General features: G+C 40.0%; 2 protein-coding genes across 10 annotated transcripts; both read left to right on the top strand.

Moving 5' to 3' along the window:
* The first annotated feature begins 94 nt into the window (after positions 1-94).
* Positions 95-5,235, top strand: glod4 (glyoxalase domain containing 4). The gene is made up of 9 exons (XM_003440124.5): positions 95-390; positions 575-624; positions 1,628-1,748; positions 1,852-1,996; positions 3,354-3,490; positions 3,617-3,703; positions 3,793-3,906; positions 3,988-4,074; positions 4,171-5,235. Exons 1-9 carry the CDS (start codon positions 301-303, stop codon positions 4,234-4,236), a joined length of 897 nt encoding a protein of 298 aa, XP_003440172.1. The 5' UTR covers positions 95-300; the 3' UTR covers positions 4,237-5,235.
* A 350-nt stretch (positions 5,236-5,585) lies between these two features.
* LOC100691784 (protein KIAA0100) lies at positions 5,586-26,734 on the top strand. 9 transcript variants are annotated; one of them, XM_025898170.1, is made up of 41 exons: positions 5,586-5,743; positions 6,277-6,416; positions 6,541-6,667; positions 6,818-6,867; positions 6,947-7,088; positions 7,171-7,289; positions 7,389-7,449; positions 7,523-7,709; positions 9,901-10,024; positions 10,133-10,257; positions 10,352-10,419; positions 10,504-10,640; positions 10,786-10,940; positions 12,040-12,233; positions 12,528-12,825; positions 13,730-13,935; positions 14,045-15,095; positions 15,188-15,379; positions 15,701-15,903; positions 16,362-16,480; positions 16,548-16,771; positions 17,686-17,876; positions 18,032-18,131; positions 18,236-18,435; positions 18,529-18,826; positions 18,912-19,069; positions 19,237-19,443; positions 20,713-20,812; positions 21,075-21,257; positions 21,350-21,471; positions 21,576-21,731; positions 22,176-22,297; positions 22,384-22,564; positions 22,758-22,844; positions 23,069-23,077; positions 23,351-23,461; positions 23,539-23,674; positions 23,941-24,065; positions 24,150-24,251; positions 25,355-25,489; positions 25,576-26,734. In XM_025898170.1, the coding sequence occupies exons 2-41, from the start codon at positions 6,346-6,348 to the stop codon at positions 25,759-25,761; spliced, it is 6,762 nt and encodes a 2,253-aa protein (XP_025753955.1). In that variant the 5' UTR covers positions 5,586-5,743; positions 6,277-6,345; the 3' UTR covers positions 25,762-26,734. The 9 variants fall into 9 exon arrangements, with proteins under 9 accessions (XP_025753955.1, XP_025753954.1, XP_025753957.1 ...); XM_025898169.1 differs by having other exon boundaries at positions 6,280-6,416; XM_025898172.1 differs by lacking the exon at positions 5,586-5,743 and adding an exon at positions 5,825-6,007.
* Positions 26,735-26,760: the final 26 nt, after the last annotated feature.

Genomic DNA, 26,760 nt, shown 5'->3' on the forward strand with positions numbered 1-26,760 from the left:
GACGCTTGATCATAATCTCGCGAGAAAACAATGACACATTGGTCAAACCATTAACCTGAGCAGTTTGGGGGGGGGGAATCGTGAGTTTTATACATTTTACTTTAACGTAAAGTCGCCGTTCTTTGCTTTAATACTAGAGCAGCATTAATAATAACGACAGGTGATGTAACGCATTATTCAGCGGGGGTTTTTTTTTTCGTTTTGTAGTTTTACTTGCAAATACCCGTTGTGTTCATTGGTGATTACCAGTCGAGCACAGAATAATCGATACGACCACAGGTAGCACGGCTGTCAAAAAACATGGCTTTGAGACGAGCGCTGCATTTTGTTTTCAAAGTTGGTGACAGGGCCAAAACTGCCACCTTTTACAGAGATGTTCTAGGCATGAAGGTAAGTTTTCTGAGCTGCATTTAATTGTAGGATTGGACTGAAGCCGCCGTAGACTAGCAGCTTTTGCTGATGTCGGATAATTTCAGGGTTGCACAACCTGAGCAAATTTCCATAGTCATCATTGTATAAGTGGAAGTGGAGATCATTGAATTGTAATTTTCTCACTACTTGTTATTTATTTCAGATTTTAAGACACGAAGAGTTTGAGGAAGGCTGCAAGGCAACTTGTAATGGGTATATAAGGCACAACTCCAGTTGAATCTTGAGCTCAGTATAATGCTAAGTAAACGTCCTGTGGGGGAAAAAAAAGTATTTGCCACCTTGCTGTTACACTTTAATGTTTCAGATCAAGGTCAAACAAATCAGGGCCTAATGGAACTATTTATTGCCCCCTAAACCTAATAACTGGTTATGCCACCTTTGGCCGCACGAACTGTAATCAAGCGTTTAAGATAACGGTCAAAAAGTCTTTCACGTCACTGTGGAGGAATTCTAACTAGCTCTTCTTTTCAGAATTGTTTTAATTCAGCCACAATGGATGGTTTTCCAACATGGAAAAAACAGTTTAAGGTCAGATTTACGTCTGGACTCTCTCTCTCTCCCTCCCTTTTTTTTTTTTTTAGCCATTCAGAGGTAGACTTGCTAGGGTGTTTTGGTCTGTTTCTTATTGTTGAATCATGAACACTGACCTTAAATGAGGCAAGTGAAACGTGCAGTTCTTTAAATGTTGTTCTGGGTTCTTTTGTGACTGGATTAGTTGTTAATGCACTCCTGGAGGAATTTTGGTAGGCTGGCCACTCCTGGAAAGGTTCACAACTGTTTAAAGTTTTCTCCATTTGTGGATAATGGCTCTCACCATGATTTACTGGAGTCCCAAATCCTTGCAAATGGCCTTGTAATGCTTTCCAGACTGATAGTGTTAGTCACTTACTAAACTATCAGTGACTTTTTTCAAATGTGTTTCTTTAGATGATGGCATGATGTGTTTCTTTTAGATATCTTTCAGCCAGGTTCTGTTAGGTCTGTCTCATTTTTTTTAAACATTGCCACTGGATATTTTTTAATTCACTCAGGTTATCTTTGACTAATATTAAAATTTCTTTGATGGTCTAATGAATATCACTGTAACAAACATGCAAAACATACAAAATCAGGAAGCGGGCAAATACTTTTTCACAGGACAATGCAGATGTTGATACACTAGTGGTAAACCTGCCTTCACCCCATACCTATGCAGCCCCTATGATGGGAAATGGAGCAAGACAATGGTTGGCTTTGGTCCAGAGGATGACCATTTTGTTGCTGAACTGACCTACAACTATGGTGTGGGAGAATATAAACTTGGCAATGACTTCTTGGTGGGTGAGAGTTTGTTTTCACATTGCATGCAGGAAAAGATTGTCTTGTTATTCAGTGTACAGTGGCAATAATGGGATATTTGTACGTGTGTTTTCATGTTAGGGGATCACTCTGCAGTCGAGCCAAGCTGTAAGCAATGCTAAACGTCTTGGGTGGCCTCTCAATGAGGTGGGAGAGGCTCTGTATCTGACTCAGGCTCCTGGAGGCTATCCTTTCTACCTGGTGGACAAAGAGCAACCTCCTAATGGTGAGTGTCACACAAGTCAAATCTGCCTGCTCCTTCTTCAGCTTCTTCTTCGGCTTCTTCCTCTTTTTCTTGGGTTTCTAGCAGGCTCAATGCAACAAAGCCATATTGCTCTTCTTTTTTTTTTTGCTTCATAAACCTCCATCAAGGATCAAATCCTTACATACAGTCTGGTATGCACAAACTTAAATAAATACTTTGTAACTTCATATTGATCAGAGTTCAATGTTGACTTTAGAGAAAAGGCTGTAATGTCCATTCTTGACAGTTCTGATCGCATATGGTTTCTCTCCATGACATAGTTGGAGCGATCTATCAAAACCTGCAAAACATTTTCCATCTCCTCACATGTGCCACACATGTTCCACATATGGATGCTTCCTCACTAGTGACAGCTGTTAAATCTGTCACTGATCCTGTATGAAACAAGGCATATGATCACTAAACTGGAATCAGAATCAACAGAATCAAAATACTTTTTTAATCCCGGAATTATGTGGAAAAAGTGTAAGCAGGGGCTGGGTAAGAATTTTAAGGAGACCCAGATGTCTAAAGTATAGCAACTCAATTCTGAATGTTATTTCTTTTAAGGGTTTATTTGTACACATCCAGAGTCACTTTCCAGCGGTCATAAAGCAAAGCGTGATTGCGAAAACACCAGATGCCGGTTTATTTGATGTGAATCATTTTATAAGTTAAAATACCAAATTTGAGTTTGTTAAAGCTTTACAAATAAAAGAGTTGCTAGTTTTCACATATCAATGCACTTATATAAAAGACATTAATTTAAAATTCCATATTTAGGCTGCGTAACCATATCCTCCTGAGAACCGAGGAAAAAAGAATATTCCCATTGAACTTGTGATTTCCTGCCTCTTTGGTGCTAAATGAAGCCACCCAAAGAAATTAAATATATATTGAAAGCCCAGGATGTCCTCTATTCATACATCAGGACTTAGGGTAGGTCAAGTACGTCAAAAGATATAGACCAAAAATACATGCCCATTACAGAGGACATAAATGAATAGGCTGGTTCTCAGAAGTGTGTGTATATATAATTATTTTTTCATATGCAGCTGATGACACACTAATGTAGTGTGTTCACACAGTGGTTTGATCCTCAGCTCATCTACTCTGCATGTAGCGCAAGATACGGAACCCTGAGTTGCCCCGATGCATCCATCAGTGTGTGTGTGTGTGTGTGCGCATGTTAGGTTAAAAGAGACACTTTTATGAATATGTGTGTGTATGGCTGAATGCAGCTTGCAGTAAAAAAGTGCTGTAAGTGCTCAAATAGAGTAGAAAAGGACTACAGAACTACCCGTCTGTTAACCACTTACTTTCTGTAATCTGTTCCCAGACCCTGTGCAGAAGGTTTGTCTCGGGGTATCAGACCTCCAAAGATCGACCCACTACTGGTCCACACTCTTGGGGATGAAAGTGATGGACAAAAATGAGGAAAAGAAGACGGTGCTCATGGGATTTGCAGACAGTCAAGTGAGTCAAAGAAATTAAATGTTAAACCCTAAGATAAGTTTAAAATAGTTCTATTGTTGAAGTTTGAATTGTATGTTTCGTGGTTTATGTTGATGCCTGAGTAATATGTGTCAATTTTTTTTGTAGTGTAAACTGGAGCTTCGTGACATTGGAGGGATGGTTGACCATGGAACAGCTTTTGGGAGAATAGCATTTTCATGCCCGCGGGAGCAAGTAAATTATTATTTTCTAAATAGCTAATGTCAACTCGCAGATAAATTATTTCCAACAACATTATAATGAGATATTATTACACTCCTCAGCTGCCGGATATTGAAGCCTTGATGAAGAAGGAAAATCAGAAAATTCTCACCCCATTGGTCAGCTTGGACACTCCTGGAAAAGCTACAGTAGAAGTGGTTATTTTGGCTGACCCTGTAAGCGCATTCCCAAAATAATGCTGAAATGATGTCAAATTCATTAAGTTAACAATATTAAACGTAAAATGTTTGCTTTAGGACGGCCATGAGATTTGTTTTGTGGGAGATGAGGCCTTTAGAGAGCTTTCCATGGTGGATCCCAAAGGAAATGAATTCCTTGATAAGGTTGGTGTTACTATAACACATAGCCCTCAAATGCTTATCCAGCATGTGTCAGATATTCACTCTGCTCATGCTTGTCATCCTTTTAACACATTTCAGGCTATGGCTGAAGATAAAAGTGATGAATGGTTTGCCAAACACAACAAACAGAAGACTGCTGCATGAGATGGAGGAGCTGACCTGTCAGTTTTCATCAGTTAATGAGGATGAGATGCCGCACAACGCACCTGTAGCATAGATCTGCCTTAGGCTGGCAGTGTAAGATTAATTTTGTTTTATGTAAAATTGTGCCCTGAGATGCTGTAATGGACCACTTGTGATGTATTTTTTTCCCAATAAATATTCTTCCTAAAAGCAAGGCTGAGTGATGGGCAAAAAACAACAAGTCAAGTCAGTTTTATCTATAAAAGACATGTCAATGTGAAGTGGCAAATTGTCTCAAGAATCCAATTATAAACATGGATCTCACACAAACAATGTAATAAAAATATTGATTGAAAAAAAATCAAAGAATAAAAGCAGCGAAATTCTAACAAATGTAAAACAGCCAAGTAACAGAACAACAGAAAACATTTACAGTGACTTTAACCAAACCATGAGAGACCTCATTGTTGGATAGATTATTATGTGTGGCAGCAAACTATTCCAGAACGTAGACCTGGTCGCCTTTAATTTTAGGCGAAAAGGTGACACTGAGAGAAGTTAGTGCCAACTTAATCTCATAATAAAGTATCACCAGGACTTCATAGCTTAAGTTTGGTCTTGCACCTCTACTGAGTCTCCACCAGCCTTCTGTGCATATTCCTCTTACAGCTGTAGTAAAACAACATGTTTGCCCGGTTCCCAACTCATTTTGTGGTAAATATAAAACGGATTACCCAATGGGCCCACCATGTACAGGCTCTATGGGCTTTTGGTCTTATCATAGAAATATGACATATCCAATAAAGAGCCACAAAACAACAGAAATGAGGCACAACAGATATGTACAAGGACTGCAAAGACATAAAATGACATCTGCATGGTCTGTGGTTCTCTTTCAGTTCTGTTGTTTGTCCACATGAACCTGCTGTTTTATATTCTATCCATGTCCACCTTTATTTAGAAAACATGTGCCATATAGCATAATAGAAAATAAAATAAAGGTTTTACATGTATAATTAAGGAGAATTTGCCTAATTTTGTATGTTCTTCCTCATTAGTTGAAGCATTTTGCATATATGCAACCAATTAAATGACCAAAAAGCTGGCAGGTGCAGGCATGTTACCTGAGAATGTAGAAATACTGTTTTTTCCCGAGGGGGATAGCAGAGGAGTCTAAAATTTGTGTGCACAATAGGAATAAATTGTTTATTTGGTCTTTGTAAAACTGATGTCTGACTGGAATAAAGGTTGTGCATTTTATTTTCTTGCTTGTTTATGAATTAGTTTAAAGTTGATATGAACCGCTGAATAATGTGTGACTGTTTAGTTAAAGATTAATACTTGCTTAGACAGCGTTACTGGCCGATCCCCAGCTCCGCTCCCACCACTGCGCTCCACCGAGCTGCCAGCTGAGCAGGGCGAACCGGAGAACAGTGTTTATTAATCTCTCAGTCAACTGTCATATGAAACTGCTCTGTCTCCAGCGTTACGCTGCCCTGCGACAGCTCGGTGTTGTGAATATGTCAGGGTAAGTGAGTTTTGTAAGAGAGTGAAGCCAAAAAAGACCAAAGACGACCAACAGGCGCAAAAAAGAGTGCCAACCGGCTGTTCCGCTAAGTTAGCTGTAGCGTTAGCGTGCTACAGTGCTAGCCCAGATTTGCTTGAGATTTTTGGATGACGCGGCGGCGAATTTCGTTAACTGTTTAGTGCTGGGTTTACTTTGGGCTAATGCTGCTGCTGTTTGGCAGTGAGTGTTTCTCACTGGCGGCTAGGTAACGGGAAACAAGTTTAGGTAGAGGTTTGTTTTTTACACTGTTAGCTGCGCGATAAAGTTTAGCTAGGTGCTGTTTCGTGGTCGGTTTGTAATTACACTGTAGTTAATTAGCGTTGTTAGCTCTATGAGGCTAGCTGTTAACGTTTTCCACAACGAACGGTTGTTAACTTGTATAGGAAGTGTTTCCCCGGCTAATTACAGTTATAGAAACTGTTTGCAAGCAGTCGGTGTCACCTATCAGTAGGACCTGGATGTTGTGTTTAAGTACATCTTTTCCTCTTTGACAGCAGCTGAGAGAAGATAAGGAGCAGCCAGACCCATGTCCCAAGATTTGGGTGTGAACAACTAGAGACACAATGTCTCTCCTGCTGATATCTGTCTTTTTAATCTTTCTGCTGGCTATTGGTGTGCTGTGTGCCATTTTCAGGTGAGAAATGTGTGAAAATTTCTACAGTACAGCGATCATTGGCATGGTTTAACCTGCAAGCACGGCTTAACAGATCTTTCCTTGCTCTCCTCATTTAAAGAAGCACATTTTCTTGATATTCTAGGTGGCTCATATGTACCCTGGCTGTGCGATTCTTCCAAACTGTCCTCAATGCTGAGCTGAAGATTAAATCAGTAGGACTGTTTTCTGTCCAAGGAGTCAGTATCCAGTTTCACCCCCAGCATACTTTGGTAGGACACGTTTTTGTTTACATGACATTTATGTAGTCAGCACATGCTAAACAACCACTCCCATGTCAGTGGTTCACTTCCGACTGAGTTTGTGTACTTCACCATATATTAAATGTATTTTTCATCTTGCTGTAATTCTGTCAATGGCAGGAAATTGACAGCATATGGATTTCAAGTAAACTTCTAAACCAGGATTTACCGTAAGTAGCTTAATGTGTTGCCCAGATAGTCTGAGATAAAAACAATTAGCAGCAAATAATAGAATAAGTCGTGTTTCAGGCGATACCTGGCGTTGTGTGTTGGAGAAACCAGAGTCCGCTTTGACTTGCAAGCACCACTGAAACCTTTGGCAAAGCAGAGCCATGGAAAAAAGTCAGCGAAGATTTCTCTCAGCCCCAAAATGCTTCAATTCTTGTCACAAGTATGAAGGCTGGCGATAAGTTAACATTTCTTTTTTATGCTCATTTGTACACAGTATCTCACTTCCTGTTTTGTATTTCCAGCTGCTGTCATTCCACATCAGCTCCATCAATGTGATGGTACTAAACCTAGCACTGTCAGAGTCTCTATGGCACATGACTATTGCAGGTATCACCTTGTTACTTGACCACCAGAGTAAAAGGTATTATTTATTTTGGTTCATAACTGATGTGACTGAATCAATAGTTTGTATTAATTAATTGATCCAAAAAGTAATCCATGTTCAAACATTTATTCACAGGTTGGCATGGGACTTCTCGGTTGGACAGCTAAGCAGTAAAGTGCTCAAAAGCAGTGAACTGGTGAGTGGAGTAACTGTCACTGAAATAGAAACAGGCGGTTGAATGTTTGTAAATGATGTGCTTTCCATTTTAGGACATATGTTTGGCTGAAGTGGCACTTAGCCTGTTGCTATCTGGAGATGTGAGGCTACCAGAGATGAAACCAGGTTGTCTGTCCCTGAGTGTGAGGACTCTAATGGCAGAGCTGCACGAGGGGCTGTTCCTCAGTCAACTCCAGCTTCCAGCAGTTTCCCACAAAGAGAAAGATCGTGGTGCATTTGGTGAGTAACGTTTGACCTCTGAGATGGAGGCTATGATTTGTAAGTCTTAATGTTTATCCATCACATTCATTTGCATTCCTTCTTTTCTCCAAATTGTAATCTATAGTACTGTGCAAAAATCTTGAACCACCTCTCATTTCTTTATATGTTGCTTCCAAGGAGTGAGACTTTGTTGTAATTTTTCAAAGTGGTCATGAACAGTACTTCTCCAGGCTTTCTGAAAGTCTTGTAAAGTTTTTTTAGTGGACATTGGCTGCTTGTTCCCTCATTTTCAGTCCAGTCCTTGTACATGACCATTTTCAGAGGAATGTTTTTTGCTGTTAAGCCCCTTAACATTGATCATTTAAAAAAAAGGGATGAACCAGTGTTGTGTCTACACATAACAGACAACTTAGCAAAGAATCAGTTTTAAATTGTATCTTTAGGCGCTTTATTTGTTCCTTTTTTTAAGTCTACAAAAAATGCCAAACATGACACAGTTTGGCAAACATAAAATAGTATTTTTGCACTAACAAGGTGATTCCCAGACAGTTATTAGCCAAATACAATGAATATCTTTGCATGGTGCGCAGTGTGTCCTTAAAAAAACATCTGATGAAACTGGACAGGTGGAGGGCGAATTAAAAAGTGTGTAGCCTAAAAAAAAAACTACCTACAACTGATGAACAGTCTGGACAGACAGAAAGGCATATCCCCCGTGTCTCCAGACCTTAATAGTATTGTAGTATCATCTTGACAGAGAACAAAACAGCCAGTGTCCAAAGAAGAGTGTTTAATGTCCTTCCAGAAGCCTGGAGAAGTATTTCTAAAGACTACTGAAAGAAATTACTAGAAAGCTTCCCTAAGTGTTCAAGCTGTGTCGAAGAATAATGGTGGTTATACCAAATATTGACCTTCAAGCTCAATACATTTGTACAGACTCTGTTTTTTCTTTATGTATTGCATTTCCACGCATGTTTGAACATGTTTCAATAAATCACTCTGTCTATTTCCCATTTCCTACCAAAATATAAAGAAATTATGAATGACCCAAGACTTTCGCACAGTACAGTTTTATCCAACCACTGCAGTTAACTTTCAGTTTATTTCATTCTATTTTTCAAGTCTGATTTGTTGTACTGTTTTGCATTCATAGTTGTACCATCACAGATGGTAAAGTTTTAATAATCTTTTTTTATGATATATTTATTGAATTGGGGGGAAGAACCCTTATGAAAATCACATTTTAAAACTGTCTATCCCGCACTTAGTATCGTCCGGTGTTACATGAATAAAGAACAGTGTCTTGGCTGTTGTACATCCACAGGACCTTCACTCTGTACTGCCCTACTTGTTGTTTTTCTCTGCCTTTGCATTTGCATTTGATCTTTTGCGTGTTCTAAAATGCCTGGACGTTTTCCATCATCTGTGATATTTTTAGCTGTTCTGCTAACCAACCAGAAAATGCAATCAAGGTCATATCATAGCTCCTCACTGGCCTCTGTGAGTGTTTGAAATGTCCTTAATGATAAAGAAGTTTTACCAACACAGTGAAAGTAGGACACATTTAAGTTATACAGTCATTACAAAAGCTGGAGAAAATGTTTGAAAAGCATTTAAAGTAAGATGATTTTTTTCTTACATTTCTTTATATATGCACAGGTCTGTTAGGCCATTGAATCAGATGTTAAAAATAGTTTGCAGTTAAAAACAGAACTTAAACATTGCGCATACAGTCGAGGCTGGTAGTTCTGTCCATATAAATAACTACTAACATTCTCACGAGCAAAAAAGAGGAAATGACACGTAACCTTAGTATGTATTTGTATAAGAAACATATTTATAGATTAGTAGAAAATAATGCATTAAAGTTGTGCTGTTAGTGATTTAACTTCTCAGTATAATCCCAGGTTGCTCTGCATTCTTATGCAAATTCAGTTGCATCATTAAGGATCCACCTCCATACTAACAGTTATAATATTAAGTGTAATCCTAAACAACATGCATGTTACAGAATATTTGAAATCCCGTGGAATATGCACAATGTCAGAAAGTCAACACCTGCATTTTATTATTGAAGAAGTGCTAATTTTGTCTTTCTAACTATGTCATAGATTTTTAAAACTCGAGTGCCAGCTTGATAGGCTTGATATTTTTGATAATACTTTACATAACACTCTAATTTATATACTATAATACTATTTCCTTTTAGAGAGTGAAAATGATGAATTTATTCAGACTGAGACTGTGGAACGCTTTCATCAGCTGATTCCTCACAAGGTCAATGTGGAATTTGATAACACAAACATAACCCTGTCGATGCACAGCCAGAAACGGTGAGTCACCGTTTTACATCTAGTGTGATCACAGTTTTGCATCACTTTACTCTTTTAAATGATCTGTTGTTTCAGATATTTTATGACCCTATTTTCTTACCTCTACAGACACCTGAACTGGACTCTAAAGTCTTTAAAGGTCTGTTACGGACGTGACAACGAGCAGCTTCCTCTTAAAAGCTTCACTCCTGAACTGAGCTTTCCCCAGAGCAGCTTGGAGCTCCTTCTCGAGGGTAAGTGGACAGCTGGGCGCCAGACTTATTGCAGAGAGAGTAGGAAGGAGGAAGAAGTCATGAATAACACACTCTTTTTTTTTTCTGCTGGCAGATGGACTTCTGCTGTCTCAAAGTAGGCAAAGAATTCTTTGTGTGAACACAATCAAGACAACCCTGCAGGTGAGGGAAATGCTTTAAGGCCACATTGCATGGTTTTGTAAATCAGTTACTCAGACTTTCTCCCTCATGTCTCTGTGAATTTAGGTTACATCAATTGACATCTCAGGGTCAGTCGTGGTCAACACTTGCATCATTCACTACCGTCACCAGGAGTTCTCCCATTGGCTAAATCTATTTCCATGGGAACAGCTATTCCACAGGAAGGAAGCACACAGAAAAAGGCAAGTTGTAAAAGACTTGTAGTTTGCTGGATTTCTGCTATTAAAATCTTCTTAACACCTTTCACCATCTTCTCTTCATTATCCCTGTTTGTGCATCACTCATTCTCTATTGTTTTTGTCCATTACCTTACCTTGTGCGGTGTAGTCCATTAGATTATTTGCCCACCCTCCTTTTCCTCAGGCGCTTCCCTCACCTGGATGCTCCCGTGATGATCACCACCTCTGTGTCCAACGTCAATGTGTCTGTTCAGCTGGGAGACACCACACCTTTTGCTCTGGGCTTCCTCTCTGCTAATGGAGGTACTCGTTGTACATACAGTCATGTGAAAAGTGCATTATGTTCACAAAGGTTACAGATGCAAAAAAGTTATATAGGAATATTTTTATTTATTTATTTTATTTATTTTTTAGCTCAGGAGTGATTGTACCATTGCAAAGTCTCCATCCATCTGTTCACAATTCACAAAAATCACTACTCCTACAGTACTAGTCACATTTTGTTCAAAGGTACACACAGCAACCACCTAATGATCACCAAACCATGTACAAGTTCACATCTGTCTTTTAATGGGCAGTAACCTGTGAATTGTGACGTACTGTAAGCTGGATGAGCTACTACGTCACTGATGTTCTGGTTTAAAGATTCACCTATGTTACTGAATTTGCACATACAAAGCCAGAGAGGCAGGTGTGTATGATCTTATTGATCTGAATGAGGGTTTACCTGTTAACACATTGTGAAAAGCTTTACTTTACTTACACTTTGTTTCTACTTTACTTTATTATGTACACGTCTCCTCTATTCTTGAAACACATTTTCCTTCATAACTTTGTTCTCTGGGTAACTATTAGGCAAACCTCTTTCAAACATGTGAAGATTAGATAATGTTTTTCCACAGGGCCCTTTTAATTGTTACTCATTAACTTTTTCTACTTCAAGCAATGACGCTAGAAAGAGGTCTCCTTTTATTCAGAGTGACTTAAATTGAAAAGTACAAAAGACGTGGTGTGAAAAGTGAGGCTAGTGCTTAAATGTGGCTAAATGAGTTCTTTTTAATGGCCACCAGGGGACCACTTAGAAAACTTGCTTTCTGACATCAGTAAACTTTTTCCTTATCTCTTTATGGGCACATAGTTTCAGGTCATATCAAATAAAACATGACCATTATTTTCTAAGTGGTGGTATTTGTTAGAGTTGAAAGATTATCATAGACATTCTTGTTGGCTAATAATTTGTGATTCACTGTTCATTAGCCAGTGTTCTCAGTTACAAGGTCAAACCCACATCTCGCTCTGTGTTTACAAAAAAAATAGCAAAACTGTGACAGTGTTTATCTTTAATACCGTCTATGCTTAAATTACAGTTATGTTTTTGTCTGCACGCCATTTGTTTCTTCAGAACTGCGGCATATCCTTGACATTAAAGTTGAGAGCGAGAATCAAGAGTCCCAAAATGTGCACGAACGTGCCTCGCTGTCCTTGGACAACTTCTGGTGGAGAGTGGGTCAGGGGTCTCATATCCAGCAGGCACCCCACCCTCCTGGTAAACATGTATGGGGAGAAGCCCTAATCCTAGACTCACTCAGCCTGCAGGTAGGACTGCAAACAAACCTTTACAAACATTTGTATCTTTCTATATTGGTGCTTTATATTATTTTTTCCACTTTATTGTTCATAGCTAAAGCTTAAGTTCTTATCAGCAACCTTCTTTGAAGTGACTTGTGACTAATATTTTTTTTTACAGTTTAAACTTGGGAAATCTTCCAATTTGTTCAACTCTAGATTATATGTGCAATGCAAAAATAAGAACACATGGTTTCAAGTTAAACTGAATTTTTACTAGTAAAATCATCATAAGATTTCTTCTTTAATCTCTTCTCCCTCCAGGGGAGTTTGAACCGACCCCACATGAAGTCAAGCAACCAGCCTCTGAGTCTGAACATTGAGTCCAGGCTGAAAGGGCTTCAAGTGGAGCTTTCAGAGACCTGTGCACTGTGTCTGTCTCGCCTGCTGTCTCTCATGTGTTTTCCTCGCCATCCAGAGTCACATCTCCCAGATGTGACTCCATTGTCTCCTTGTAATGACGACACCATAAAACCTATCCCCTCCTCACAGCTACACCTGCTTTTTAAAGTGGACTGCTGTCTAGAGGACGTTAATGTCTTCACGCTTTCTAATGTGGCAGGTAAGGAATGAGCATTTTTAGTATAATACAGAGCTGTTTGACTGAAAAGACTGTTGCTCTACAGCTTTAATTCCAAATGTAACTTCTGTGGCGATAAAACAAATCATCACATACAATTGATAAACTTTTTCAGCAACCACTCTGGTAATTGTGCAGTAGTTTAAATCATATTAGGACATGTATGCTAAACAGGAAGTTGTTTATGTGTAAAGAAAAAGGTGTATTGCTTTTCACAGTTAAAACCACATCTACTGCAAATATGAACTGAAATTGCTATTTAAACCCTACTATGTCTCGTTAATTTTAGAAAGAGAATGTTAGGTATGCATTAGCAATCTTCTGTAGCTGTGAACGGCACTTAATGACATCATAAATTTCTGCTGGCATCCACTTTTGTCACATTAAATGCTTAGTTTTTCAGTTTAAAGTATATAGACCTAAAGGTTTCTTTACTCTGTTGGTAGGCAATCCCACAACACTGCAACATTTAGGAATTGTACTGTGTTTTGCTAGTTTTGCTAGTGTTTGATTGATGTAACCTTTGGCTTTAGTAAATTGTGAGGAAATTTGTAACTTTTTTCAAAATCAAAATTAATCTGAATGCATTCTGTCAGTTACATGTCTTGCTTTATTAAAAGAGAGAGAGAGAGAGAGAAATCTTTCCTAGTGAAGATAATATGTGGCTGTTACTATAGCTCACTTGGTTGAGCAGACAGTCCATGTGCTGTTGTAGAGGTCTAGGTACAAGTCCACCCTGTACCGTTTGCGTTGTAGCTTTCCCTCTACTCTCTCTCCCAGGATACTTCCAAAAGAGACCTCCACTTTCTTCTCTTCAATGTTTTCTTCTTTTGATTTGCTTCCATTTTTGTCTGTATCATCTCTTCTTTACTTGTTTCCTGTGTAGGAGCTGTAGCTCTGCGGATGGACACTGTTAAAGTCCTGACCTCTGCTGAGAGCTCCAGGGTGTCTCTGGAGGGGGTCAGCTTGTCTGTGATCAAGTCAGTCACAGAGAACATGGAAGTATGTTGTCCTGCCTCTCAAACCATCAACCCTATAGTAAAACTCACCACATTAACGCTGTGGTACCACATCACCACCCACACTATACAGGTAACCACATTTTGTTGAATTGAATTTATGTGGACTAAATAAATTTCCATCTCACCATGATAGCGGTGTTTATTTCAGAGTGTATTAATATGTTGATTTCTTTAATTAGGTTCAATGTGAAGAGGATCTTACTGTTGAATGGACGCCACCAGACCACATGGTCCTATATCAGCACATGACTGAAGGTCAGGCGTGTTGGTTAATGCTGTGTGGAGAGAAAGCAGAGGAAAAGCCAGTTAAACCAGTGAACACTGAAGCTGCCTCAGGTCAGAGTAGAGGCCTGTGTTTGCGTGTTGAACTGGGCTGTACTCGTTTAACTGCTCATGTTACTGATCAGAACTACATTCTGCTGCACATGGATGCACTCTCTCTCTCAAAGCAAGGCAGTTCTATGCATATGCGCTCTCCCTCAGTGATCTTCAACTTTGATGGCAACAATATAGTCTCTTTTAATGGCCTAGATGTGGAGACACATGCAGATCTGACTGAAATGCAGCTGCACAGAGACACTTTCCCCTTCCTCACCACTCCTCATAACCGTGTCTGGGTATTGACATGTCCTTCCTTATCTATGGAGTTCCCCTACCAGTACAATTTCTCAAACACATTTGACAAAGCTATTAGTGTGCAGAAGTGGCTAAAAAGTCTCCATCACTCCCCAACCCAGACCTCAGCAACCCAACGTCTGCCGCCTGACCTCATCTTCAAAATTAGCCAGTTCTCATTTGTCTTCCTGGACGATGTCTTCGAAATCAAGCTGCGAGACAACTATGAACTGATGAAAGATGAAAGTAAAGAGAGTGCAAAGCGTCTGCAGCTTCTGGATAAGAAGGTGGCAGATCTCCGCAAACAGCATGGAGAACTTCTCCCGGCTAGAAAGATAGAAGAGCTGTATAGTTCACTGGAGAAAAAGCATATAGAGATCTACATCCAGCGTTCACGCCGCCTCTATGCAAATACACCGATGAGGAAGTCGCTGCTGACCTGGACTGTTTCAGACTTAGAACTTGTCGCCATTGCTGATCAGTCCCTTCATGGCCCTGAGAGGGTGAGAGAACAGTTGAGGGACATTGACGGGATCAGTCCCTTCCCCAGAGATGGGCTCCCTCTGGTCATCCAATGGTGCCGTGCAGTCAAGTTCAAACTAGCTGCATTTTTGGGTAAGAGCAACTTTATATGCCCATTTAAGGCAAAAAACAAAGGATTTTTTCAAAGTTTTTTTTATTGTTTTACTACTTTTGCTTTGTACCAGTGAGAATTCGAGACTACCCTCGCTACCTGTTTGAGATCCGTGACTGGGAGCTGTCGGGACGTCTGATTGGCACAGAGCAAGATGGACAGCTGAGAGGTCGACGCAAACAGACTGTCCCACTTGGACCACCATGGGGAGATGTAACAGTCCACAGGAATATGCCACCACTCAAGTTCTACTATGACTTCAAATGTGAGTTATGGGTATAATGTTGGTCAATCTCCCAAAATCCTGTCTAGGTATGCAGAAGTATCTGCTATAATCCTATGACTATGACCAATAAGTGATTTAAAAGTTCAACTGTTTAGACTAAAACTGATGAAGCAGAAGACCGGATTTTCAGGAGTAAATGAGGAGAGAAATGTGTCCTTGTCCTTGCACATGCAAAACTAGAACTTCTCTAAAAAGAAAAGTGTACACTTTTCTTTTTAAAGTATACAACTACTCAATGATTTTGACTCATTTATATTGAATGTTTCACACTGGAACTGTTACATGCTCTTTTTTCGCCAGCCAACATCTCTCTGTACACTATTGTTTGGGGGCCGTGTTGGGACCCTGCCTGGACTTTGATTGGCCAGTCAGTTGACCTTCTGACCAAACCTACAGCTGATCCCTCGCCTCTTCTGGCCTGGTGGGACAAAAGTCGTCTCCTTCTGCACGGGCGCTGGGTCATGGACATTGATCAGGCCAATCTTCATCAGCTGGCTACAGAGGTAAAACATTGTTTTTTCTCAGTATTTATGTTTATGTTATATTATTAATATCAGTTTATTTTTATTATGTTTTTGGCAGCTTTCACCATTTTATTTAAAGTAATTCTTATGTTTTGACACTTGTGTTAACAATGCCATGATAACCAGTTGTTTCCAAACTGTGGGGCAGGAGCCACTGAAGCTGGGGCACAGATAGCCTGGGAAAAATATAAGGTGTATTTTATAAATAAATCTAAAGTAAAGTAAGATGAATAACATATTTTTTAGGGAAAACAAAACAAGAGTTTTCTGATGATATTACACTGCGTTGTTTAAGTTTATTCATGTTGGATTCTTTATATTTTTAATAAAAACTGAGGGGCGTTTTTGGCTGATGAGGTAGAACATGCTAGAAAATGTCTGAGACCCACTGTGCTAAGCAAAATTAGTAACAGGTTCATTTGTTGTGATTCTTACAGGATCCCTATAATACCACGGAAAATATGCACTGGGAGTGGAATAAGCTGAACTTTGACTGGAACCCCGGCCAGTTTGTTTTTAAAGGAGACTTGGATGTAAATGTCAGGACCGCGTCAAAGTAAGTGGAAGCAATAAAAGCAGTGTTTGCAGAGAAACATTCAGTATTAATAAGTATCTTTTTCCAGGTATGATGATATCTGTTTTCTACACCTGCCCAACCTGTGTATGACCCTTGATCTCCAATGGCTTTGCCATGGCAATCCCCATGACCACCACGCTGTAATGCTCTGCTGTGCGGAGAACATTGGAGACGTGACGTCAGGACAGCCTCATGACTCTTACAGAGCGTTTCGCTCTGAGAACCTCAACCTCTCCATCACCATGGACCTTAACCAGCATTGTGGCGCAGGTTTGTCAAACTGTATTCAGTCATCGTTCTATGCAAGCTAGGGCTGCACGATTAATCGTTAGAAAATCGCAATCTCGATTCATACTTATGTGCGATCTCATTTCCAAATGACAACGATTTAAAAAAAGAAAGAAAAAAAGACGACGATTGTACCGCATTTTGATCCGGGACGTAATCTGCATGAAAACAAGCGCTCCCTCTTCCTGCTCAACAAATGACAAGGGCGGAGCCTTATACCACGTGATACAGAAGCTGTGCCGTGATGCTCAAATTGGCAGGGAAAAAACAACGGAGAACACGTCAGGGATGACGAGAAAGTGACAGGAGAAAATTCGTCCCTGTCAACCACCCAAACATCAATAATGGGAACCTTATACAGCACTTCCCTATACACGTCGAACTCCCGCAGGCACAAAGAAATTACGGAGGCTATTACTTATCACCTGACCAAAGATATATCAACACTGTGCGAAACGAGGGATTTAGGAAAATGATCAACACCCTAGACAAACGCTACACAGTGCCGTCCCGCAACTATTTTTCTATTGTTGCACTACCTGCTCTATACGCGCAGTGTCCAGCAACGGTGGAGACGGAATTTCAAGCAGTACAACATTTTGCGGCAACCACAAAATGTGAGGCATTTATTGTTTTTATGTTTATTTATTGTTTTTATGTTCAGTTTCAACTGTTACGAAGTTGATGTGCAGTTAATAAGTGCAATAAATATTTATATTGGAAAAGAAAATCGTGAGAGAATCGTGATCTCAATTCTAAGCAAAAAAATCGTGATTCTCATTTTATGCAAAATCGTGCAGCCCTAATGCAAGCTAAATTTACCACACTTACAAACCAGTGTTTTATATCTATTTTACTGTTGTGAGTTAAAGGTTTTGTTCTTTTTTTCTTCGTAGACGCTTATCAGCCCAGAATCCTCTTGTACAGCAGCACACTGCGCTGGATGCAAAATTTCTGGGCCACATGGACAAGTGTATCTCGGCCAATCTGCAGAGGCAAGCTCTTCCATAGCCTCAAGCCAGTTCGCAAGAAGCTTGGTCAGCACTACAAGCAGATGTCCTACACAGCTGCCTTTCCACAACTACAAGTAGGTTTTGTTTTGTTTTTTCAGTGTGTGCTACAGCAGCAGTCTGAGGATGAAAGTTGGCATTTTTCCCATCAAATATGCCTCAGTTTGTAACTGTTCATTATATTAGTGTTTTTCTTGATTATTGCACATTTTATATATTGTGTACCCTTTAGGTGCATTATTGGGCCTCCTTTGCCCAGCAGAGAGGTATCCAACTGGAGTGCAACAAAGGCCACGTCTTCACTCGGGGCACACAAAGACTTATTCCACAGGGTAAAAGCAATTTACTTACAGATGTGCCGGATGCGCAACATCACATAAAGTACTTTTTATTAGTTTATATGTGTGTGCTTTTGTGTCTTTGTGTGGTTTCTCAGCTGGCACTGTGATGAGGAGGCTGATCTCTGAGTGGAATGTGACTCAGATGGTTAGTGAGCTCTCACAGGTGACAGTCCACCTGATGGCCTCCACCTGGGATGAGACTGCTGACCACCAGATCAACACTCAAGTGAACAAGACTCACCTGCTCAGCCTGTCATCCCTTAGCTACCAACGACAGAGCATCCGCATGGAGGAGGTAGCAGCCAGAGCCTGAGGGCTGAAGTTTAAATGTATTTTTCACTGCAACTGCATGAATAATTAATATCCTTATCTGTATCTTCTTTGTCAGGAGGTGAACACAAAGGATGAAACAAATGCCTCTTATACTCACAAATTGCGTCTGGTGGATCTACGTGCTTCCTGGACAACTACAAACAGAAACATAGCCTTTGGGCTATATGATGGCTACAAAAAGGCATCTGTACTGAAAAGAAATCTCTCCACTGAAGCTTTGAAAGGTCTGAGAATCGACACACAACTGCAGACAAAGAAGCTCAAACGCTCTCCTACCACCTACTCCCCCACCACAGCTCCTACCATACCAGTTGTTGCTTCTGTCAACCGATCAGAAAAAAGTCAAAATGAAGGTAAGGAAATCACTTGACTAACAAAAAGGCAACAGTTTTAGGCTTTAAGATGTAGTAATTGATTGCTTTTCCACTTATCTTTCAGGCACATCGATGCTTCAGAAGTTGATTGAGGAGACAGACAAGTTTGTGGTGTTTTCAGAGGAGGATTCAGGTGTCAGCGACCAGCTGTGTGGCATTGCAGCCTGTCAGACTGATGATGTATATAACCGCAACTGGTTTATTGAGTTGGTCAACTGTCAGGTAACTGCAACAGCAGTTATATAATTTGCTACTTTTCCTCACCCGTCATTTGACATTCATGTAGATTGTCACTATTTTTACTAGAAAACGAATCTGTCAAATTTGGATTAATAGATGCAGATTGATTGTCAGGTGTTTATCTTTCAATCATCCTTTGCGTTACTTAGATGATGTTGCGTGGCACAGAGACTGCCGGCTGTGTACTGGTGTCTGCAGCAAAGGCTCAACTGCTGCAGTGTGAGCATCACCCTGCCTGGTATAACGACACCTTGAAGCAGAAGACCACCTGGACCTGTCTGCTGGATGGCATGCAGTATTTTGCCACCATGGAGCCCAACCCATCTGAACAAGAGGACCGGCAGTTGTGGCTGGAGGTAGGCTCAGCTCTCACGGGGTCAACTAACCCAGTCGTAGAATTAGGGCTGCAAAGATTCATCGAGTAATTTGAAAAATTCGATTATAAAAGATTCTCGACACAGATTCTCTGCTTCAATGTTTTGTTTAATGCACAGCTATGTAGCGCACTGATTTGATAAACGATATAAACACGAGCAAGGCCTGCAACAGAAATCTCTTTAGGAAAGCAAACTTTGCTCCAACTGCTGCTGTTTGTTTAATACAGTGAAAAATCTGCAGAAAGCCTCCAGAAGTTGCAATAGGATATGGAGATGAACTGATAACCTAGTCTGATACCAGACTGAATAAAATATACAGCTTGCCGAAGGCTGACAGCAGCTATCCTATTTTACATGGGGATACCTGCAGCAAACAGGGGTGAGTTTAAAGGGGGGCATGGGTTGTACTAGACCATATTTATTTCAAGGCTGAAATAATATAAAATATTCTATTAATTATATTGCATTAATTTAATACTGCATTGGATTATTGCATATTGCATTTCATTATTTGAAAATATAACAATAAAAGCTTTTTTCACAAGCCAATATGTACACGGGCCCTTAAAGCCAGTGACCTAAGGGTCGTTAGGTTGGGAAATGAATTATTATTAATATTAATTAATGTCTACACAATCATAAAGGCTGTTTTCAGCAGCACAAAAGCTTGCCTCCTATTAATGCCAGAAAGCCTTCCAAGAGAACAAAGGTCTTAGATTGCATAGATCTTATTTTATTTAAACTTTGTACTTGAGATTATATATTTTTTGCATTTAAGAAAATGTTTTCTTTAAAGAATTAAATTTCTATTTGGCACGTACAAAAAGTTTAAGGGTTTAGCTGTTGTTTACAGATGTTGTCTGCAGTTAAACTTTAAAATATTGCACTTTCTAAATGAAAACCAATGACAGGTCATTCTGAGTGCCATGAAGTTGTACTGTTATGACACTGTATTTAAAAAGATGACACAAGTAACTGATTAGCTGATTTATTTTAAGTTATTTCAGTTGTTTTTCCAGCAAAATAGTGAGAAAGTTGACAAAGGGCAATCTTTTCTGACTGGATAAAGAAATTTGAAAGGCTGTAACTGACATATTTGATGTTTTATAGAATAAACATTTTATCAGAGAAAAAATTACCACAGTATTATGCAACATTTACAATAACTGTTTGTTGTTGTTGTTAACTAAACAGCTTTATCATCATAGCTTTGAGTTTTGTCTTTGTTTGTTTGTTTGTTTGTTTTAGGTGAAAAACATTGAGGAGCACCGGCAGCGTAACCTGGACTCGGTGCTGGAGCTGATGGAGAGTGGCCAGGCTGTGGGAGGAATGGTTAGCACCACAACAGGTGTGGCACCATTTTCACAAGATTGTCTCCCTCATTATAACGTCTGGCCTTTACTGCAAGACACTGAAGACAGTCAATACAGCTGTAAAAATAAATAACAAAAAAACATGACTGAGTGCATGGATGTTTAAATTTATACAATGAGAAAGACCTTTCAATTGTCAAGTCTTTGGCATATTTATATTTTTGTTCACAGCTAAAAAGTCATTTGCAGTGATTGATTGATTGATTGATTTAAATATTGTTTGATCGTTGATTGCAGATTGGAACCAGCCCGCACAGGTGAACGAGTCTCAGCAGGTTCAGCGTATAATCTCACGCTGTAGCTGCCGGATGCACTACATCAGTTACAGTCATGACATCAACCCAGAGCTGGCCACTCAGATTAAGCCTCCAGAGCTGAGGAACAACCACGAAAAGGAAGACCTGCTAAAGAAACAGGCTGGTATGTTTGACCACCAACAGACCACATATCTTTATACATGAGTGCTAATTTTCTAATAAGCGAGTGATTTTTCATTTTGCTGTTTTTTTCAGGTGCTGTGGACACCTTCACTCTCATTCATCATGATCTTGAGATATCCACTAACCCAGTTCAGTATGCCATGATTCTGGACATTGTCAACAACCTGCTCTTACACGTGGAGCCCAGACGCAAGGTGGGCTAGAGACGCAACAGCTAGCTCATAATTCACATGCCCTAATAAATGTTTCAGCTTTTGCTGACTGTGTTTCTTCTGTGTTCTGTGTGGTGTTTCTGTAGGAGCACAGTGAGAAAAAGCAGCGAGTGCGTTTCCAACTGGAGATTTCCAGTAACCCCGAGGAGCAGCGCAGCAGCATCTTGCATCTTCAGGAGGCTGTTAGGCAACACCTTGCTCAAATTAGACGCCTTGAGAAACAGATTTATTCAAACATCAGGGTAAGCGTGTAATTTAATGTTAAATGTAAAAGCCCAGAACTTACTCACATCTGACTGTGTTTTTAAGTGTCAAAGTCCATAAAATTAGTCCTTTGTGACCATCAGTGTAGTTGTTTTACATATGCCAAAGGTCCTGTTAGAGTCAAACAGTAAACTTGAATTGGTACTCTTAATCTTTAAGCACATGAGGTAATTTTACACATTAGGAAAATTGCATGCATTATACATTGAAGTGTGAACAGGTTTTTTTGCATAGAATATTACGTTAGTAGCAGTTGTGTCTCCAAGTTTGGGTCTGTGGAACTCCTAATCATCTCTGCTTAACCCATTAAAAGCAAAGCACACCGCAATATCTGAGTAAATCGAACACTGGTTTTTTATAGCAGCTTGCACCATGTGCCTGGGTAAGTCAATGAAACACTTTGTTTCTTCTTCATCTTGCAGGCGCAATCCGAGGAACTGGGTTGTGATGAACTGAACGAGATTAACGCACGACTGCAGCACCAGCTGAACCAGGAGAAGAATGACATGCAGATGAAGAGTGAAGAGCTCAACATCCTCATCAGGTCTTATGTCAGCACTGATTTGCATCCAGCATAGAGCAGAGATGGCAAAAATGTAAAAAACAAACAAACATTTATCTGTTTTCCAGATGTTTTAAGGATTTCCAGCTGCAGCGGGCAAATAAGCTGGAGTTACGTAAACCTCCCGAGGATGTGAGTGTAGTGAGGAGAACAGAGATCTACTTTGCACAGGCCCGCTGGTGTTTGACAGAAGAGGACGGACAGCTTGGTATCGCTGAGCTGGAGCTGCAGAGATTCATGTACAGCAAGGTGAGCAGATGCTGATAATCCATCCAGAGTTTGGAGACAATCCATCTGCCTCTCACCATAGCCCACAAATTCACTGTCTTTAGTTCCTTACTGCATTTTAAAAACTGGATAAGAGGATAACAGATGTTATTTGATATTCTCCTGCTGATAAGATCACTGAGTGATAACCACTTTGAAAAATGTCTCCCTGCAGCTGAACAAGTCTGATGATACAGCAGAGCATCTTTTGGAGCTTGGGTGGTTCACAATGAACAACCTGCTACCGAACGCAGCGTACAAGGTAAATAACTTTATGGGAATATTCAGATTAGGCTGAATAGCTTATTTTCACTTGCTTTACATTTATTTTCTTTGCTTTTTGGTTGCTGAAGCTTTGATACTAGCCAGTCCTCTCTTCTACAAACCACTTTGCACTGTGTCACTTTACAACCAAGCACAGTGTGACATACATGGCAGACATCAATTTGAGAACTAACTTATTTGTGCCTGGTTTCCTCTGTGCAGCGTTTGAGGGTATGTATACAGCTGGTACAGTGGCGAGAAGTTTCATATTGTGCATGCGCACCTGAGTCATAGACGCATGTTTGACCCATTACAAGTTCACTCAACCTTACAGTGTCTGCCTTCCTTCCTGTGTTCATTTCATCAATAAAACGTGGTGTTTGTGTCTTTTTCAGACTCAATCTCAGTAGAGCTGTGTGTGTGTGTGTGTGTGTGTGTGTGTGTGTGTGTGTGTGTCCTTGTATGCATGCATGTGTTTGAATCTAATTCTCTCGTCTCTTTTAGGTCGTACTTCGCCCACAGAGTAACTGCCAGTCTGGACGCCAGTTTGCTTTGCGGATTTTCAGCAAAGTGCGCCCCCCTGTGGGAGGAATCTCTGTGAAGGAACACTTTGAGGTGAGAATGAAGACTGAAACACTTTTATGGTGCTTGATTGAATGTTTTTTCTAACACTATTTTGTTTTCATCATCAGGTGAATGTGGTGCCTCTCACCATCCAGCTGATGTACCAGTTCTTCAAACGAATGATGGGGTTTTTCTTCCCAGGAAGAAATGTTGAAGAGGAGGAGGTCACAGATGAAGAAGACAAATTTAGGCTGGTTACTACTGGTATGCTTTTATCAACATCTGTAATATGACTGTAGCACTCTGTGTGATCATCAGCCTGAAATTTATACTGACTAAATGATCAATAGTTTCCATTTTCTCTACCAGACTTGCAGTGTCAGGTTGCTTTTCTGTTATGTCATCCCTCTGAGCTCTATGTAGAGCCTCAGCCACTTTGAATATGACCTTGATGTGAGACTCAGTGGGAGTATAAAGTGTAGAGTCACTCAGAGGCCAGAGAGCTTATTCTAATATCGTCTGTGATACAGGTATCCCTGTCAAACCTCGGCCATCGTCAGAGGACACCATGGGTGCTATGGGTCCCAGCAAAGGTGTCACCCAGGGACTGAACCGCACTGCTGGGGTCAGAAGGTCATTCAGGAAGGCTCCAGAGGTAGAGATGCTGTTTTATGTGTGCTAAAATGTACAGCACTTTATTTTAGGGCAGAGTAAGTAGACTTTATATTTAATCACACAGCATCCTGTCGATGACATCGATAAGATGAAAGAGCGAGCTGCAATGAACAACTCATTCATCTACATCAAGATTCCCCAAGTGCCTCTCTGTGTCAGCTATAAGGTGGGTTTCTGTGCATAACAGCTGCTACATACCTCTACAGTAAGATTCAGTACCCATTTATTTATTGGTTTAAATGCAAAGATCAACAAAAATCTTTCATACAAAATATGTTTAACTAAGCATTTGTTTAACTGTCAGATATTAGATATTAGAATATAACCAACTTTGTCACCAGGCAAAGATCCTTTCTGTTTTTCAGAAAGGATCACAATTCAAAACAACCAATTTTTAACCTCCTCTGACCCAAGCTTGTGTTTGAGATCGTTGGATCACACATATAAAAACTGTCATCTTTAATTGGATAGTAATTTTTAAAAAACTGTAACTTCTCATATGAGGAGAAGAGGTTTATTTCACAGCTTAATACAATAAAACATTAACAAAGCATAAAAAAATGCTTCATTCTTTTCAATATCAATAAAGTGGCGAAAAGGCAAAATGTGATGTCCTCATATGAGCACAGAGGGTCTCACCTTGCACTGGGCCTTAGGTTGGCCCTCAGTTCATTAACTGTCTGAAACCATCTTAAAGCCAATCCTCCTTTTAAGCCAACTTTGCCCTGATAGGCTGCTTACAAACGCAAGGTTTGAACAGCAGATGGGTGGTGGCTCATAGCCAGATCTGTGTGGCATCATTCAAGAGCTACGATATCTTTAAAAGCTTTTGGCTCACAGGTAGAGTGTGAGTAACGTTTGGATTGGTTCCAGTTTAAACAGTGAACAGGTAAATCTTCAAGGAATCTGTGGCTCAAAAAAGATTGTACTGAGCTATGAATGCATCCGACTAACACCCAGAGGTGGTTAGTAGACATACCATGTTTTCTTTACATAGTTTGCAAACAAACAAAATACAGAACTTGTATTTTACTCACCAAATCTTTAACCAGCATAATTTTTTTTTACATAGATATAAGAAAATTGAAGCTCAGCTTTAGTACCATTTATGTCATGCATGCCCAACCTGCCCAACCTTGTCATATTACATACAGGGATTAATTGTACAAACACTGACATCATTATTTAAAATGCTGACAATGAATATCCATTAAGAGAACAGGTCCCCTTTAATCTTGTGTTTGCCTGTGAAATATCCGTCTCTCTTAGGGTGAAAAGAACAGTGTCGACTGGAAGGACTTGAATCTGGTTCTGCCTTGCTTGGAGTACCATAACAATACATGGACGTGGCTCGACTTTGCCATGGCTGTGAAAAGAGACAGCCGAAAAGCACTTGTAGCGCAGGTACATTAACATTCTTATCTCTTTGTTAAAGGACAGCCAGATCTTTGATATTTTTAAACTTGTCATTTTTGCTCCTTGCTGCTCAGATGATAAAAGAGAAACTGCGTCTGAAGCCAGCTTCGGGCTCAGACTTGAGGGGGAAGGCGTCTGAAGGGAAGGCGGACAACAGCCTACAGCAGCAGGAAGAAGATGAGAAAGCACGACTCCTCATCGGTCTCAGCACTGCAGACAAGAGCTCTGGCAAGAAGAGCATCTTCAGACGACATAAGTGACGCCTGGAATTGAGTGGATAGTCCTCTACAGCAGCTGCAGGGAAAAAGTACAGAGCATCACTCTGGCTTTGTGAATCAAGATGAAAAAGGGGGCACAATGAAATATTTCAAGTGGATATTAGGAAATGTCTTACTGTATCACATGAGCCTGCTGATCTATCTTTTTTTCTTCTTTTTTTTTTTCAGTTAACTCCTGTTGTGTCTTAGATTTGAATCTCAAGCAGCTCCGGGATAACTGGAGTGTCATTTTGACCAAATATAAATGATTCTGTTTATTTATGTGCCATTTAAAAACTTCACTCTGGTGTTATAAACTGCAACCTTTGGAAAGAACGACTGCTTTGGTTGCACTGAATGTAGCGAGGAAGGTTTACAGTATGTAGCTGGCACTTCACTGTTACTGTTTCCTCTGCTTCTGAAAATCCCAGACTGACATGCTACTTCCTGCTGGCTCAGGAACACGGTCCGCTCTGCTTGAAGAAATGACACTTAACTGAAGCACCTGTCACTTGTTTAAAACCAAAAGACAAATCTGATCATAGAATATGTTTTATTAATTAAAGCCTAAAGAAAGTGATCATGGCTGTATGACTGTCGCCGACAGGAAGGCCTTTATCTCCATATAAAATGCTATTTTATATTTTCCTTGTTCAATGGTGGCCTGCTTCCTCTCAGCTCACTGTTTTTCTGTACCTCACCTCAGTGCAATATGACAGGAACAGAGCAACAAAAACATGGTGATGTGTGGTAAAATGTGGCACTTGGTGTGTGACAGTATTGTGGCAAAAAAAAGAACGCCTGTTGCACCTAACTGCTGAGTGTGTTTTGTAATTTGAACACTAAAGCACTTTTATGCAAAGTATTTTGATATTTTTGTAACCGCGGTTGTTTTCCGTTGAATTGTTGCTAAATCCTGATGTTTGTCACATTTCTGATCAGCCCTGAACATTTCAATTAAAAGGATCGTATCATAGCCCGTTTGTGTCAGCTTATCTCTAA

Source organism: Oreochromis niloticus, linkage group LG14 (assembly GCF_001858045.2).
Source record: "Oreochromis niloticus isolate F11D_XX linkage group LG14, O_niloticus_UMD_NMBU, whole genome shotgun sequence".
Taxonomy (NCBI): domain Eukaryota; kingdom Metazoa; phylum Chordata; class Actinopteri; order Cichliformes; family Cichlidae; genus Oreochromis; species Oreochromis niloticus.

Excerpts from the sequence above, each read along its gene's own strand:
- glod4 (XM_003440124.5), top strand. The coding sequence starts at position 301 with ATGGCTTTGAGACGAGCGCTGCATTTTGTTTTCAAAGTTGGTGACAGG. Across the intron at positions 1,997-3,353 it reads CAAAGAGCAACCTCCTAATG|ACCCTGTGCAGAAGGTTTGT; the intron begins GTGAGTGTCACA and ends ATCTGTTCCCAG. Across the intron at positions 3,907-3,987 it reads TGGTTATTTTGGCTGACCCT|GACGGCCATGAGATTTGTTT; the intron begins GTAAGCGCATTC and ends TGTTTGCTTTAG.
- LOC100691784 (XM_025898170.1), top strand. The coding sequence starts at position 6,346 with ATGTCTCTCCTGCTGATATCTGTCTTTTTAATCTTTCTGCTGGCTATT. Across the intron at positions 12,234-12,527 it reads TAGACTCACTCAGCCTGCAG|GGGAGTTTGAACCGACCCCA; the intron begins GTAGGACTGCAA and ends TTCTCCCTCCAG. Across the intron at positions 16,772-17,685 it reads TAACCAGCATTGTGGCGCAG|ACGCTTATCAGCCCAGAATC; the intron begins GTTTGTCAAACT and ends TTTTCTTCGTAG.